This window comes from Nilaparvata lugens, chromosome 2 (genome assembly GCF_014356525.2).
Source record: "Nilaparvata lugens isolate BPH chromosome 2, ASM1435652v1, whole genome shotgun sequence".
Lineage (NCBI taxonomy): Eukaryota > Metazoa > Arthropoda > Insecta > Hemiptera > Delphacidae > Nilaparvata > Nilaparvata lugens.
Genome location: NC_052505.1, coordinates 88223106 through 88238193, shown reverse-complemented (window position 1 = coordinate 88238193; position 15088 = coordinate 88223106). Strand labels below are relative to the sequence as shown.

Here is a 15088-nt window from a genome sequence, read left to right as displayed (position 1 = left end):
TTGATTTAAGTTATTTAAAATATTCCCTTTTCAACATAAATCGAATTTACAGTCATAATTTTTCTCAATGAATAGCAAATCGTTTAAATTCTCTTGAAAGGAATCAATATTTGCAGCTTTTTGGCAATTTTTCTATTGCAATATTTGGTCATTTCTTGTATTTGTCTCAATAAGTTGGAAGTATTGACGAATTCAAGATATGACTAGATATCATCAATCAATCAATCAATTTTTATTCCAATCAACACAATACAATATAGATGAAAGAAATCAAAACACAAATCACAATCAAAAATAAATTTCCAATACAAAAACAGGCTTCATGGCGGGGTGTGCTGAAAAGAAAGAAAGGAGGAAAAATACCTAGCCAACTATGGTTTCCCATGTAATAGGCAGGTAGAGGGTATAAAAGTAAGGAAAGAAGGGTGAAGAGGAGAAGAAAAGGGAAGTATTGGAGAAGAAAGTAGGAAAAAATAGATATGATTCGAACTCCCTTATTACCTGCGTTCAACTTGTAGTAAACTACTAGTTTTCTTATCGGTTGAGCGATGTACAAGTGAATATTGAAGAAATGCTGTACATTTGAAGTAAATTAGAAAGGCTTTTTGTTGGTGGAGGAAGGTTGGTTGCAGGAAGGTGTCCTCTCGACTGAATAAGATTAGACATATGCTGTTTACGTCCTGTTTATACTGTAATAGTATCTTACGTCACAAGGACGGGAAGGGGCCTTTTGCAGGCGAGAATGATGTTTCTAGTCGAGGCGTTAGCCGAGACTAGAATTTCATTTAAGCACTACAAAAGACATTCACGTTCAAGTAACATACACTATTTTATGTCATAATAATCTAAAGAAGAATAATTGATAAATAGAAAACATTACCAGTCCTGCTTTTGCTGACGTACTACATGCATTCTATAAACATAACCTAGTTTACAAATTCCGAATCAGGAATTTTGTGGAAGTTGACAAAACTTCCACCTGGAGCTCTCAAGGTGTTTTTTTTTGTAGCAATTTCGCTGTTCCTATTTCGGAACTAGGAAACATTCTCAACTGTAAAGAAAACATGTGGTTTCATTACAGTAGAGTATGCTGTAATGAGAATCATATGTCTATTTGTTCTGCAAACCGCTCTTTACCGGCTTGATTTCATGCATGAAAAACAGCTGAAAACTATTTTGTCAAGCAACTTAGCAATCAATTATTATAGCTCAATAAGAATTGACTGAACTTTCTCCTCATACTCTTCTCTTCAGTCTTTTAGCGGTAGATTAATCAAAACATATACATATTTTATTTATAAAAAAGAATTATAGTACCCTTTAAAATTAATAAAACAATAATACAAATTGTAACGTAACTACTTGTTTCGGTGATCACACCATCGTCAGGTTATAAATGTTTACTAATAGTTTTGTTATTTTAAATAACATCTTCAAGTAATTTGGTGTGATCACCGAAACTAGTAATTACGTTACAATTTGTATTATTGTTCTATTATTTTTTTAATTTTAAAGGGTACTATAATTCTATATTATAAATACAAGAAAGTAGCACTGAATTTAAAAACCATATTTTATTATGATCACTCAAGTGGTTCATATCTGTCAGGTATAACTCGTAATTCATTGAGGCACTTTATTTCTGCGAATACCATAGAACAGTCTGTAGTTCCACCTTACAACAAAAACTTTAGTGATCAAAATAGCATTTTAAACCTCAAACTTATAATTTTAGAGATTATCTTCCGAATTCTGATTTCTGAGATACAATATAATTTGATTGTTCATCGGGTGATTCTTTCCCCCTAGCAATTACAAAGCTATAACACATTATAAATATTAAATAATCCTAACTGGCATTTTGTTTAGTTATTATGACTCCATTCCCATACTTTTGTTGAGAGTTATTAAATTGCCTGATACCCTCTTAGATACGTAATCATTTGTTCAAGTACAACATGTCATAACTTAACATAACCTGTTTCTGGACTTTTTCTATTAAAATTTAAGAAAGGAACAGTTTTGGGCTTCAAGTCTTTTGTTCCTTTCACAATCATCCATGATGATTTAAGAATGATATTGTTTAATAGATGAATAAGGGCCGGTTTTCCAGCTCGGGATTAAGGTAAGTTCTAGACTTTAAACAGCTGGAGTCAGAAAATTGGCTTTCCAAAACGGGGCGTAGTCGCAGTAAATAGTTGCAGCAAGATAAATCTTTATTTTCTCATTTCCATAATTGGAAACGTTTTCCCTTGACGAAATAAAACTAAATAATTCAAAATATTTGAAACTTTCACTATTTTCTCTTTATTTTATTTTGTGTTCAATTTTAGTTTTTCGAAATTTAATTTAAACGTGACTTTGACTATGACTACGACTACGCCCCTTTTCGGAAAGCCAATTTTCTTACTCCATCTGTTTAACGTCTAGAACTCAGCTCGGAAACCGGCCCTAAATGTCTGATCTTGTTCTTCCAGCTGCACTGCATCTCTATTACGCCAGATTCGTGTCTCATTTTCTGCATTCTATCGGTTGGTTGAAAGAGAAAGAACCCTTCAAGAGGATGCTGGTTCAAGGAATTGTGATGGGGAAGACTTTCCGAGTCAAAGGTACCGGCAGATTCATCACGGAAGAAGAAGTGGAAAAAGTAGGTAAGTTATCATCACCTTTCCCAATTTGATATCGCACTTCTTCTAAGGGTCTTCAATTTATAATAATAATGATACTGAGGGTGATGCCCACATAATCTCTTAGGCTTGTGCGTGGGTAATGAGTGAGTGGGATGATGAGAGATGACGACTACTTTTTAGGTAGTCGGGACCGACGGCTTATCGTCTCCTTTGAATGACGTAGTGGCCGTATCTGTGATTGTGTTGTGCTGTGGTCAAAAACTGTTCTGTGGTTATTTGTCAAAATTCCCATGCTTAGTGGATTTTATCAAGCTTCGAAATCAATATCGACCAAGTTACGTTCATAAATATAGGCCTTCACGTTAATATGTACAACAACAAGTATGTTTTGTGGTAATGATATATCAAATTATAATAAATGGCTTTCGCAAAGCTATAAACAATCATTTTACACACTAGTTTGGACCAAATGGAATGTGGTTTTTACCAAAACCAAAGTTAGTGGCTATATTTGTAGGGGGTTTTTTGGTATTGTTAAAAAAAATCACGGTATATTTAAGAAAAAATGGAAAATAATTGAAAATTAGTCGCGACTTTTCGATAGAACTGTGCAGATTCGAGTGATGGTGGTATCGAGTAAGAATATTGAGTAAATGTATCTATTTATTTACTAGCAGGTAACCCGTGCTCCGCAAGGGTCTATTTTAAATTTTGACAAACTGAAAACTTGTCCAAGTGGAATCTTGAAAAGTTTGAAGTGGGCATAGAACCATCCTCTGTTAATTGAGAATCTATCAAATTTTCAAGTTAATTCAGTCCAGTAGTTTAGATGTGACGATGCGTCAAACATAAATTTCCTATTACGTACGTGTATAGGCCAGTTATTTCATTTATTATAGTATAGATATTAAGTTCTTCAACTTGGTACTACCATGATAAAGTGACGGAACTCAAATTTTGTTTAGAAACCTTCCTCGACTTGATGCCAACCTGACAAAATGAGACTGGTTATTAATTTAGTTACCAATTTTTACCATCTGTTTCGAAGAGGTAGTCTCTCTAGATTATAGTGCTATATTAACAAATGGTATGTACATTTCAATTATAATAATATATTCATGTCCTATGAATGAAATTTGAACATTAATTATGAAAAATCTAGAAGGAAAATTGAGATTTAGGCTTCGAGGTGCACGAGATTGATATTTTTAGAATCGATGTGCAAAATTTGGAGATCTAAATCATTCCCGTTGATCCGGTATGCAATCCACAAGTTGACATGTTTTGGTGTAAACAAACACAACCCTACTCTCTCTTATTATATAGATTTATCTATTTATTTTTATTTTCCCTTTATCTGCTACTATAAGTTTCATATTTGCAAAGTTTTTCTATTATTTTGTTTTCACTTTTTTTCTAAAACTCAATAGTATTCGTTTTTTTTCTTTCCATGTATTGTTTTTCAAATTGTACTGCTCAGTGTGCGTTATGAGGACAATAATTGGATGTAGTTCCTGGTGCCTTCGAATGTGTATATTTTCAAATAAATAAATTCATTTTTTCCATATTTGTATGACTGTCTGTGAACAAATAAAATGATTATTTATTTATTACATCAGTAGAAAATTTGACTACAGCCCGCGCTGTAAGCTTAGACTGGTTTTGTGTTAGTTATTTTTTTTCGAATAGTTCGTTTGAGAGAGCACGTCTAATCAATATTTTAGGTCACTATTATGTTATGTTCTGATGCTCTATTTGCCTGCCTGCCCACATTAATTTCATTTTTATTGAAAAAATAGTTATATTTCGTTGCTAATATTTCTTTCTTTCAATTACATTTTTATAATTTGTAATCGAGGCTACAAGTTTGTGGTTTAAAATTACATTAATGCAGTGGAATATTCTTAAACGCCATGAATGATTGAACACCATTAATAATAGGAATTCTTCCATTTTCAAATTTTAGGTAAAAAGTTAGTAGAGAAAGGAACAGGAGCAGCCGTTGTTCAAACGTGGGAGAAGATGAGTAAGTCGAAGCACAACGGTGTTGATCCGAAGCAAATGCTGAACGATTATGGGGTCGACTCCACAAGGTTGCTCACTCTGGCAGATGTTTCTCCTACTTCAAATCGCAATTGGAACTCACAGAGTAAGTTAATTACAACGAATATTTATTATTTTCATTTTTTATTTATTTACAATGCAAATGACACTAATGTATAACATCGAAAGATAAAATAATAAGATAGTCCTTGTGCTATTTTTCTTCCAAATTTATAGGTGAAAAAGTCCGGAATAAGGTTAGAATTTCACGTGTACAATTTTTATAAAATTTTAGTCCAAAACAAAAATGAAAACTATAAATTTTGAATTTAGATGACATGAATTAATAAATTAATTAGAAATATTACACTCAATTACCACTACAGTATATATTACTCATAAATAACTCATATAGTGAGGTCCACGTTATAATGGCAGTGTTTGATTAGCAATGGTATTGCTATCCTTGTCTATCATTCAACAAAAGAGACCTTCAGAATTCTGTCACGGAATGGTGTAGTGCAATAAGAGACAAGGGAATGATAGTAAATACAGATAAGAGTAAGGTAATGGTGATATCTAAGATGCAGGGAAATGCAGAAATGGAAATAAAGTGGAATGGAAAATCTATGGAAAGAATGAATAACTTTGAATATTTGGGAACGGTCATCTCCACAGATGGAAAGGTTGATGAAGAAATCAATAATAGGGTAAGGAAAGCTAACCAGGTATACTACCAAATGAGCAGGACACTACTTGGGAAAAGAGAGATAAGCCAGGGAACAAAAATGAAAATCTATCAAGCAGTTTTTAAGCCCATCCTAATGTATGGAACAGAATGCCTGACACTTCTAGATAAACATAAAAGTAGAATTACCTCCTCAGAAATGAGATATTTAAGAAAAGTCGTTGGAAAGACAAGGAGAGACAGAGTGAGAAATGGAGTGATCAGAGATACTCTAAAGGAGGAAGAGCTGATCATTTCTGTCCAACGAAAAGCTTTAGGTTGGTATGGACATGTCACACGAATGAGGGAGGAAAGAAAAGCAAGGATGGTAATGGAAGCAAGACCGGAGGGACGTCGAGGCAGGGGACGACCACGGATGGAATGGAGCGAGTATGTGGCGAGTATCGCGGCTGGAAAGGGAAAGACAATGACGGACGTTAGGAGGATGGCCCAGATAGAGTGCAATATAAGAAATGGCTGGAGGCACCCGACGCTTAGCGGCATAAGGGGAAGGAAAAGAAGAAGAAGAAGTATTTTTTTTTCAAATTGTACTGTTCAATGTGCGTTATGAGGGGAATAATGGGATGTAGTTCCTGGGGCCTTCGAATGTGTATATTTTCAAATAAATAAATGTATTTATTTCCGTATTTGTATGACTGTCCGTGAACAAATAAAATGATTATTTATTTATTACATCAGTAGAAAATTTGACTACAGCCCGCGCTGTAAGCTTGGACTGGTTTTGTGTTAGTTATTTTTTTTCGAATAGGTTGTCTGAGAGAGCTCGTCTAATCAATATTTCAGGTCACTATTATGTTATGTTCTGATGCTCCATTCGCCTGCGTGCCCACATTAATTTCATTTTTATTACAAAAATAGTTATATTCTGTTGCTAATATTTCTTTCTTTAAATTACATTTTCATAATGTGTAATTGTGGCTTCAAGTGTGCGGTTTAAAATTACATTAATGCAGTGGAATATTCTTAAACGCCATGAATGATTGAACACCATTAATAATAGGAATTCTTCCATTTTCAAATTTTAGGTAAAACGTTAGTAGAGAAAGGAACAGGAGCAGCCGTTGTTCAAACGTGGGAGAAGATGAGTAAGTCGAAGCACAACGGAGTGGATCCAAAGCAAATGCTGAACGATTATGGGGTCGACTCCACAAGGTTGCTCACTCTGGCAGACGTTTCTCCTACTTCAAATCGCAATTGGAACTCACAGAGTAAGTTAATTACAACGAATATTTATTATTTTCATTTTTTATTTATTTACAATGCAAATGACACTAATGTATAACATGGAAAGATAAAATAATAAGATAGTCCTTGTGCTATTTTTCTTCCAAATTCATAGGTGAAAAAGTCCGGAATAAGGTTAGAATTTCACGTGTACAATTATGATAAAATTTTAGTCCAAAACAAAAATGAAAACTATAAATTTTGAATTTAGATGGCTTGAATTAATTAGAAATATTACACTCAATTACCACTATATATTACTCATAAATAACTCATATAGTGAGGTCCACGTTATAATGGCAGTGTTTGATTAGCAATGGTATTGCTATTCTTGTCTATCATTCAACAAAGCAGATAGTGCTATCTCTTTCTTGCTTTTCTCTGTTGCCAGATCGTCTTCTAACAATGTATAATTAATTGACCGAGCGAAGTGAGGACGATTTTGCATTTCTCTTTATGTTTTTTTTTTTTTTTTTGGTTCATATTTATGTTTATATGTTCCACATATAAGGCGAAACGCGGTAATAGGTTTTCATGAAATTTGACAGGTATGCTCCTTTTTGAATTGCTGGTCGACGTATATACAAGGTTTTTGTCAATTTTCCATTTCAAGGATAATATAACAGGAAAAGGAGCCTCCTTCATACCCCAATATTAGAGTAAAAATCTGGTGTGGTGCACTCACACAACTTTCCTTGCCGTTATGAAAATTTATCAACTAACGCTAGTGTTCCCGCGCATCTCAAGTCTACTTTTCTAAGATCTGAGCCAGCTGGTGACAGGACAATAGCGCTGCAGACACACGAAGTCTGCTATCTCTTCATAGTGAATGATTTAATAGAATCAACAGTTGCCAAGAGTTTGCGATTGAATAATCACATTTTCTCAAATTTCAAGCTCATTTTCAATTTTAGGTCAAAATGTTACTGGACATTAATTGAAGAGATTTTCATGCTCAATCTTTTACTCGAAATTTTTCATTTAAATTATATCTGAGACCTGATAATTGGAAATCTAAAATCAAACTTTGCATAGATGGGCGGAGCTCCTGAAATTTTTACAGATATGGGACTTGTGGCAGTTGATATAGCTTATCAATGACTATTTTAGGTATGAATTTGAACAAAATCGTTGCAGCCATTTTCGAGAAAATCGCGAAAAACCCTAACGTTAACCCTAAAACCCTAAATGTCATAACGACATTCAGCCAATCAGAGAGCTTTCTGTCGTGCCTGTCGGCGAGAAATCGGTAAGTGTGAAAACGGTCTTTCATGTGTTAGTACTTCACCAAATACAAAATTTCCAGTTTCTTTATTTTGAACATGAAATTGGACTTGAAGTCTTGGAAGTGAAAATATAACCTAGGTTTTGGAAATGTTACTATTTATGACATTATTTGTGAGTAGAGCAGTTTAGGGCTAGCCCAGTGGCGGCGCTTCCATAAGGGCCAAGTGGGCCGGGCCCACCCAAATGAAACAGTAAAGTACATTTTAAAATGCTTTAGGTTATGAGGTTAATTATTATTCAATAAAAATTCTCGTTGTAATACCATGAAAATCATGTACGAGTTCAACAATGGCCACGATTCATTACATAGCACATTGAAGGGCCCCAGAATTCAGGCCCTTCTAGCTGTCATAAGAACTTATTGGCAAGACAACGCAAGCCGGCGGCGCTAGACTGGCTGGGAGCAATGCATTGATATATGGAGCAAGTGGGCCAGTTTGAGCTGGCCCATTGCACGTTGATTCAGAATATTCTCGCTCAGACTGCTGAGCGCTAGTATAGCTTTGTTTACATGCCAGCCATCATGTGAATGAATTTGCATCCGAATTTCCAACAGGTTGTTTTATAAAGTAATAAATTAATAATTTTAGCTACTGTTGTGCTAATATTTACATAGATTAATTAGAGTAGCAATAATCATATTGCAGTGATTGCTGATTGTTAATTTAAAGGCGTGATTTTATTGTGAAGTGCTGTATTAGTGTGGGCTGTGTGGTGATCATGATTTAAATGAGGTTAGGTCTACTTCGACTAGTTTAGATCTACAATAAAGAAATTCAATTATTAGATTTATTGTCAGTTAGTCAACAAAAGATTCAGCTCTTGCCATGCTTCAAATAGTAAATTTTCAGGCAAATTATACGTTTGTAGATAGGTTTCCTATAGCCAATTCCTATAGTTTTGTTCAATATTGCAACTACGTAGATCTAATCTGATTAGTAGTATTAACCTCTGGAATTTTATTTTAGCTTTTAAAAATGAATGAAGTGTATAATCTTTTGACATTTAACTTTTCTAAACTTCCTCTTGAGGAAAAATTACATCTTACATGAGTTACATATTATGTTGTTTCAATTTATTTTATAGGATAATGACATAGGCTACCTGTGTAATAACTTGTAAAGTTTAGTATGCTTCATGAATTACCCCCACTTACCAGCCTCCCCCCCCCCCAATCAATTCCCACCACTGGCCCAGGTCAAGCGCCGCCACTGGGGCGCCTGTTGCTCTCGTCTAGTCATATCTTTATCATTTATTTTTTAAATTTGAATTTATTTAATGATTTGTTATATTTGTATTGATTAATAAATGCAATTCAATCTTTTGTTGAAAGCATTCCCTGGAGTTCTGAAGTGGCAACATCGTCTATGGCTCACTGTGCGACAATTCCAGGCAGCTCGGAATATTAGAGATGAATTGCAGAAAAGCGATACTTTCGATGAACAGGATGCGTTTATTTGGGACTCGAGAAATTTCTACCTGAAAGGAGCCACCTTTTGCTATTCATACACCCATCAGTTGAGTGTAGCCATTTCCAAGATGCAAGGACTCACCGGAAGCCTAAGGGTTGGTTTAGTATGATATCACACATTTATAAGTAAGCTAATTCATTTTTGTTGTTAAAAAGAACGACTAGCATTCAAATTTCCCCAATAATAGTTATTTGTATATCTAGAGCGAAAAGTATGACTTTTTCTCCCTGTGGGAAAAAGATTGAAGCCCGAGGCGAAGCCGAGGGCAACAATTTTCCTGAGGGAGAAAAAGTCTTTTTCGCTCGTGATGTACACAACATTTTTCCTCTATCTACATTTTTTTTATAGAAACTGCAAATAAAATCATTTTAATAACTTACGTATTGGTGACAATGTTTCCTAACAACATAACCTAAAATCTGAAACCTAAAAACCGGTCGTCTGATTGGCACTGCCGATTGCGCTATCTATCGGTAAAAGTTGTAACAATTATACCAGCTGGGCGGCTACCAAAAATGGCTGACTCCAGATCACGCGTTTCATATTTGAATTGCAGATCAAAAATATTTGTTGGCAGTTATTTTGGATAAAATATAATAATTTAAAAATTTAAGTTTTTATCGTATACTAATATTAAGAATATAATATCATACAAACATATATTTCATGAGTTGATCAAATTTCTGGTTGTGGTATTGAATTCAATTGACTCAATGACAGACACCTCTATTATGCTTTCTCATTTGAGCTTAGTCCTTCTAACCTATTACAATGTAAGTTTTCAAATAGAGATGCTTCCCATGTTATTTAAATGGAGTCACTTTTCCTCCCTAGGGAGTTTTTCTGTTTTTTACTACCGAGAGCGAAAAAGTGGCACTTTAGTATTATGTTTCAGGGAGTAAAGTAAGTACTTTAGACAGTAGGTGGAGGAAAATGAATTTTTTTATTTACTATGACAACGAGATCTTTCGGCAGGTCCAAAAAGTGATTTAATTTACGGTCGGTCTATGTTTTAACTAGGATTTTATTTTGTCTGTCTGTATGTAACGCGATTACGTTCGGTCTATGTTTTAACTAGGATTTTATTTTGTCTGTCTGTATGTAACGCGATTACGGCCAAACGCGTTGATAGAATTCGATGAGATTTGGCAGGAATATTCATTTTCAACTGCGCGTCGATGTATACACAAAGTTTTTTGAAATTTTGCATTTTGAGGATAATATGAAAAGAAAAGGAATTCCTCCATACTCTGATATCACTATATATCATCTACTTCAGCCTACCTATAGAATTATTCATAATCAATCAGCTGACAAGTGGATTATCCATTGCATGCATTACACAGATGTCTGGCCGTGTCTATTTCTATAAGGTAGAGTTTAATATATTATTTTATGATGCGTGCCCATCAGTATCAATATTCTTACATTTGAAAAACAAATTTTAAAATTGATTGGAAATAAAATAAAAATGAATTAATAAACTATATAATTCTGAAGAAATTATAATACTCTTAATTGAAAAAAATTTAAAGTACTTGGGAATTATTTTTATCAGATGGAAAGATTATCACGGAACTGGATAAATTATCATATGGGATAGAAATTCAAACGTGAACTGAGTTTATTAAAATAAGTGAGTTTTTGATCTTGGAGAAAACAAATAACAGTTTTTAAGAGTAAATTATGTTTCAACTGTGAATTGTGATTCAACTGAATCAACTAGAACAGGTGACATCAGATACTTGTGGATTGTGAGTAGAATGTGGATCAGATACTTGATGATTGTGGATTAGAAAACTGCGTGAGGTCTACTGTTCACAGAACTACTAGTAGTAAGCAGTAGAAAACAACATTGAAGAAGTAAGCTAACTCCTTACTCATGATTCAAACTTATGCAACTTTCGGGATGGTTTATAATTAATTAATTTATTTATTTAAAAAAAATACATACAGGTATGGGAATAATGATATCATGCATGTATAAGAAAGTAAGCTAATTTCTTACACACATAGTCTAAAAACTCACACATTGATCTTTGATCGTACGGATTTTTGCCGTCCTTATATTTTGAGAGCGTTAAATGAGGATACTTCTGCTAGAGTATGGTGCACTCAACGGTCTGGAGAGGGTGGTCTCTCACAACGTTTTCAAACTAAATCAGGATTGAGACAGGGCTGCTTAATTTTCCCTTGCTATTTTCTTTGTTTTTAAATTATTTAAATGATGAACTGGGTGGAGGACTATTGATAAATGGTAAGAGGATTCGGGTCTTATTGTACGCTGATGACATAGCTTTGATTTCTGACTCTCCAGTAGGGCTTCAGTACATGATAAATAATTCAGAAAGGTACTGTGAAATGTGGAATTTAAAAGTAAATCTAGATAAGTCAAAAATAATGGTCTTTAGGAATGGAGGAAAACTAGCTGGGTGTGAGAAATGGACATTTAAAAATGAGCAGATTGAATGTGTAAATAGATACAAATATTTGGGGGTAGTTCTTACACCAACATTGAATTTTTAATCTCATTTGAAAGAAAAATCAGATAAGGCTAAACTTGCGGTGAATTTGGCTTGGAGAGGTCTTTTAAATAGTGATAATATAGATTTCACAGCTGAATGTAAATGGTTCAAAGCTTGCGCAAGGGCAGTTCTGTGTTACGGAGCTCAAGTATGGGGCTATAGACAGTATGATACTGTAGAAAAATTTCAGAGATTTTTCATTAAGAAAGTGTTCTCGCTTCCTATAAACACCCCAAACTACATGTTGTTTATTGAGACAGAACTGTCACCTCTTTTTGAGTACTGTCTCAGGTTGCATTACAACTATATTACAAAAGTTATGGAAATGAAAGAAGGTCGACTTCCAAGATTTCTAGTGGAAGAAGTAATAAAAAAGAGAGTCTTCTGGTTTAAAGATTGGAGAAAATTGTGTAATGATATAGGGATAAGTTATAATGACAATATTAATTGGAGTAATAAATTTAAGAAAATTCTCTCAGGCTTGGGCATAATTCACAGGGATAAATTCTTACAGGACGCACAAGCAGGCCATTTCCATTCATTGTATAGATCATTGAACCTACAACTGGGTGAGAACAATTACATAAAGAGGAATAATTGTGATTTGTGGGTGATGAGATGGGTTGTTTAAAGCGAGAGGCGAGCTGATCGATTTGAACTATAAGCCATGGGTGTCAGATAGGAACTATACTTGTTCAATGTGTAATTTAAAAGAAATTGAGAACGTTTTCCACTTTGTTGGGCGATGCCCATGTTTGAAGGAATGGAGAATTAAATGGTTAGGGGCGGCGGTACTCTCTAGAGAAGTATTTATGTCTTATATGAATGGCCTAGATTGGAAGAGATTAGCTTCTTATTGTAGGGACGCTTGGAGATATAGGCGAGAACTAGTCCAGGATTTCAACTGGTAGGGTATTTTTGTCATGCTCTGGGGAAAAATATTTATCTACAATAGGTCAAATTCATGAGTCCTCTACCTTCCAGAGTTTTATTTGAGAGCAAACAAACTGTTGAATTTAGTTTAACAAAATAAAGAAAAAGTTAGATTTTATTTGTTAGAATAAGTTCAGTGCTAGCATTATTTGAAATTTATTATTTTTCATATTGTTTTATTTCTCGAGGTATTTTATGCTTTTTTTCTCAGATTTTTGTTGTGTTTTTGATTATTACAAGTTATAGTCATCTCTATTGCTTGATATTGATTTATTTTCATTGTTATTGTCACTAGTTCCAACATTTTACCGACTTTCCGGCTGACGATCAAAAAGTATCAAGCCGTAAATGTGTGTTACAAATTTCATTGCATTGTATGAAAATACTGTTCAATAAAGCATTTTTTTCTTCTTCTTCTTCTTCTTCTATAGGGCCGGTTTCCGGGATCGGGATTTAGCTAAGTTCTAGACTTTGAACAGCTGGAGTCAGAAAAATGGCTTTCCGAAACAGGGCGTACTCGCAGTGCTCTTTTAAATTAAATTTCGGAAAACTAGAAAATTGAACACTTAATAAAATAAAGAGAGAATAGTATGAAGTTTCAGCTATTTTGAATTATTTAGGAATGTTTTATATCGTCAAAGAAAAACGTTTCCAATTATAGAAATGAGAAAATAAAGTTTATCTTAAAAACTGCCACTATGCCCCGTTTCGGCAAGCCAATTTTCTGACACCAGTTGTTTAAAATCTAGAACTTGGCTAAATCCCGAGCTCGGAAACCGGCCCTTGATGTCTACAACCAGATTGAATGAAACTTGACAGACAAACACATAATTATTAATCTCATATGTCTGCTAAGTTATGTTTAATCTAATAGAATTCGAAAGGATGACAAAAATCGTACGTCCAAAAATCTATGTGTGTCTAACTGGACTAACTCATGATTCGAGTTTTTATTATTTTCCCATTTAAGATTCTTGATGTGAGAAACAAAAATATCAAATTAGATTGTTACATTATAATAAAATATGACAAATATCTTCCATGCAAATCAAGCATAACTCAGGAACCATAACACTTCGTTTAATTGGAAACCCTTATTAAAGTTTTTTCAGTTATCGTATCTGATAGTTTGATACCTTGAGGGATCGGACTCCCCACACTTGGACAAATAAGTTATAAAAAATCAGGAAAGTGGTATACATTTATTTTGGGAGGTTATTGGATCATTCATAATCTACAGATCGAATTATAACTTGAGTGAATTATGAAAATTCGTCCACTCTATGTACGGGAAGCAACAATATGCTATTTCTGTAAGTAGGTAATAAATAAAATTCCCAATGATTGGTTCTTTCGGTATTTGTCTTCTTGTTTATTTTATCTTGAAATATTATGTTTACAAAATTTATTCAATTATCGAACAAAGCAAACAAATACAAATGGGATATTAACAAATGAAAAAACAATACACACAAATTGTGTAAATAGAAATAAAAGTTTCAGTAGCCTTTTTTTTTTAATTATTTTATCACAACATGTTTCAACATTGATGCCATTTTCAAGTGATAAAAAGGGTACTGAGATTTTTATTTCTATTTATATTACAAGTAGCTAAACAGAAAAGAGACAACAGAAACTTTGTTTTGCCAACATATTATGTTTTTAAATGATGTATTTTTAATTCAAATTTGAACCCTCTAAATATGAATTTTCCAATTCGGTGGATACATTATTAGATTTCTTAATGATAATCAATGGAGGTATTCAAACCTTTTTTGGGACAATATTATTCTACGTATAAAAATGTAGGATAAAGCTGATAAATTTATTTTCGGATGACCTCTAAATAGTTCAATAAGTTTAATTGAATTCAAATTATATTTTTTACCTCCATACAAGTAAAAGTTGAAATCTTATTCTTTCTTACAAGTATATCATCAAATAATGTTATCTAATTTGATTATTGTTTGTAGAAAAGCAGCAAAGACGTGGTGGCGCTGAGTGGTGAATACGAACGAGCCCTGGCGGCGCAGATAGTGATGTTGGCCCCAATTGCGCCCCACTTCGCCTCCGAGCTGTGGAGTGGCTTTAGTGAAGCGCCCGGTCGCATCGACAAGAATCCGGGCGAAATCAAGTGGGACTGCCCGCTCGTTGAACAGTCTTGGCCACAAACTGACGAATTATATAAACTAGATCTCAAATTCATGGTATGTATGATAGAGTAAT

At 33.9% G+C, this 15088-nt stretch overlaps 2 protein-coding genes across 2 annotated transcripts in view; both read left to right on the top strand.

The window, feature by feature from the left end:
* The window catches only part of LOC111057547 (ion transport peptide-like), a 514789-nt gene that overhangs the window by 134895 nt on the left and 364806 nt on the right, over nucleotides 1-15088 (top strand). The gene's annotated exons all lie outside the window — the stretch shown is intronic.
* The window catches only part of LOC111060185 (probable leucine--tRNA ligase, mitochondrial), a 42831-nt gene that overhangs the window by 19139 nt on the left and 8604 nt on the right, over nucleotides 1-15088 (top strand). Inside the window, exons 10-14 of the mRNA XM_039419905.1 lie at nucleotides 2478-2651; nucleotides 4597-4779; nucleotides 6447-6629; nucleotides 9266-9498; nucleotides 14836-15069. Of these exons, the coding sequence (XP_039275839.1) occupies nucleotides 2478-2651; nucleotides 4597-4779; nucleotides 6447-6629; nucleotides 9266-9498; nucleotides 14836-15069 (1007 nt within the window). The remainder of the gene's footprint in view (nucleotides 1-2477; nucleotides 2652-4596; nucleotides 4780-6446; nucleotides 6630-9265; nucleotides 9499-14835; nucleotides 15070-15088) is intronic.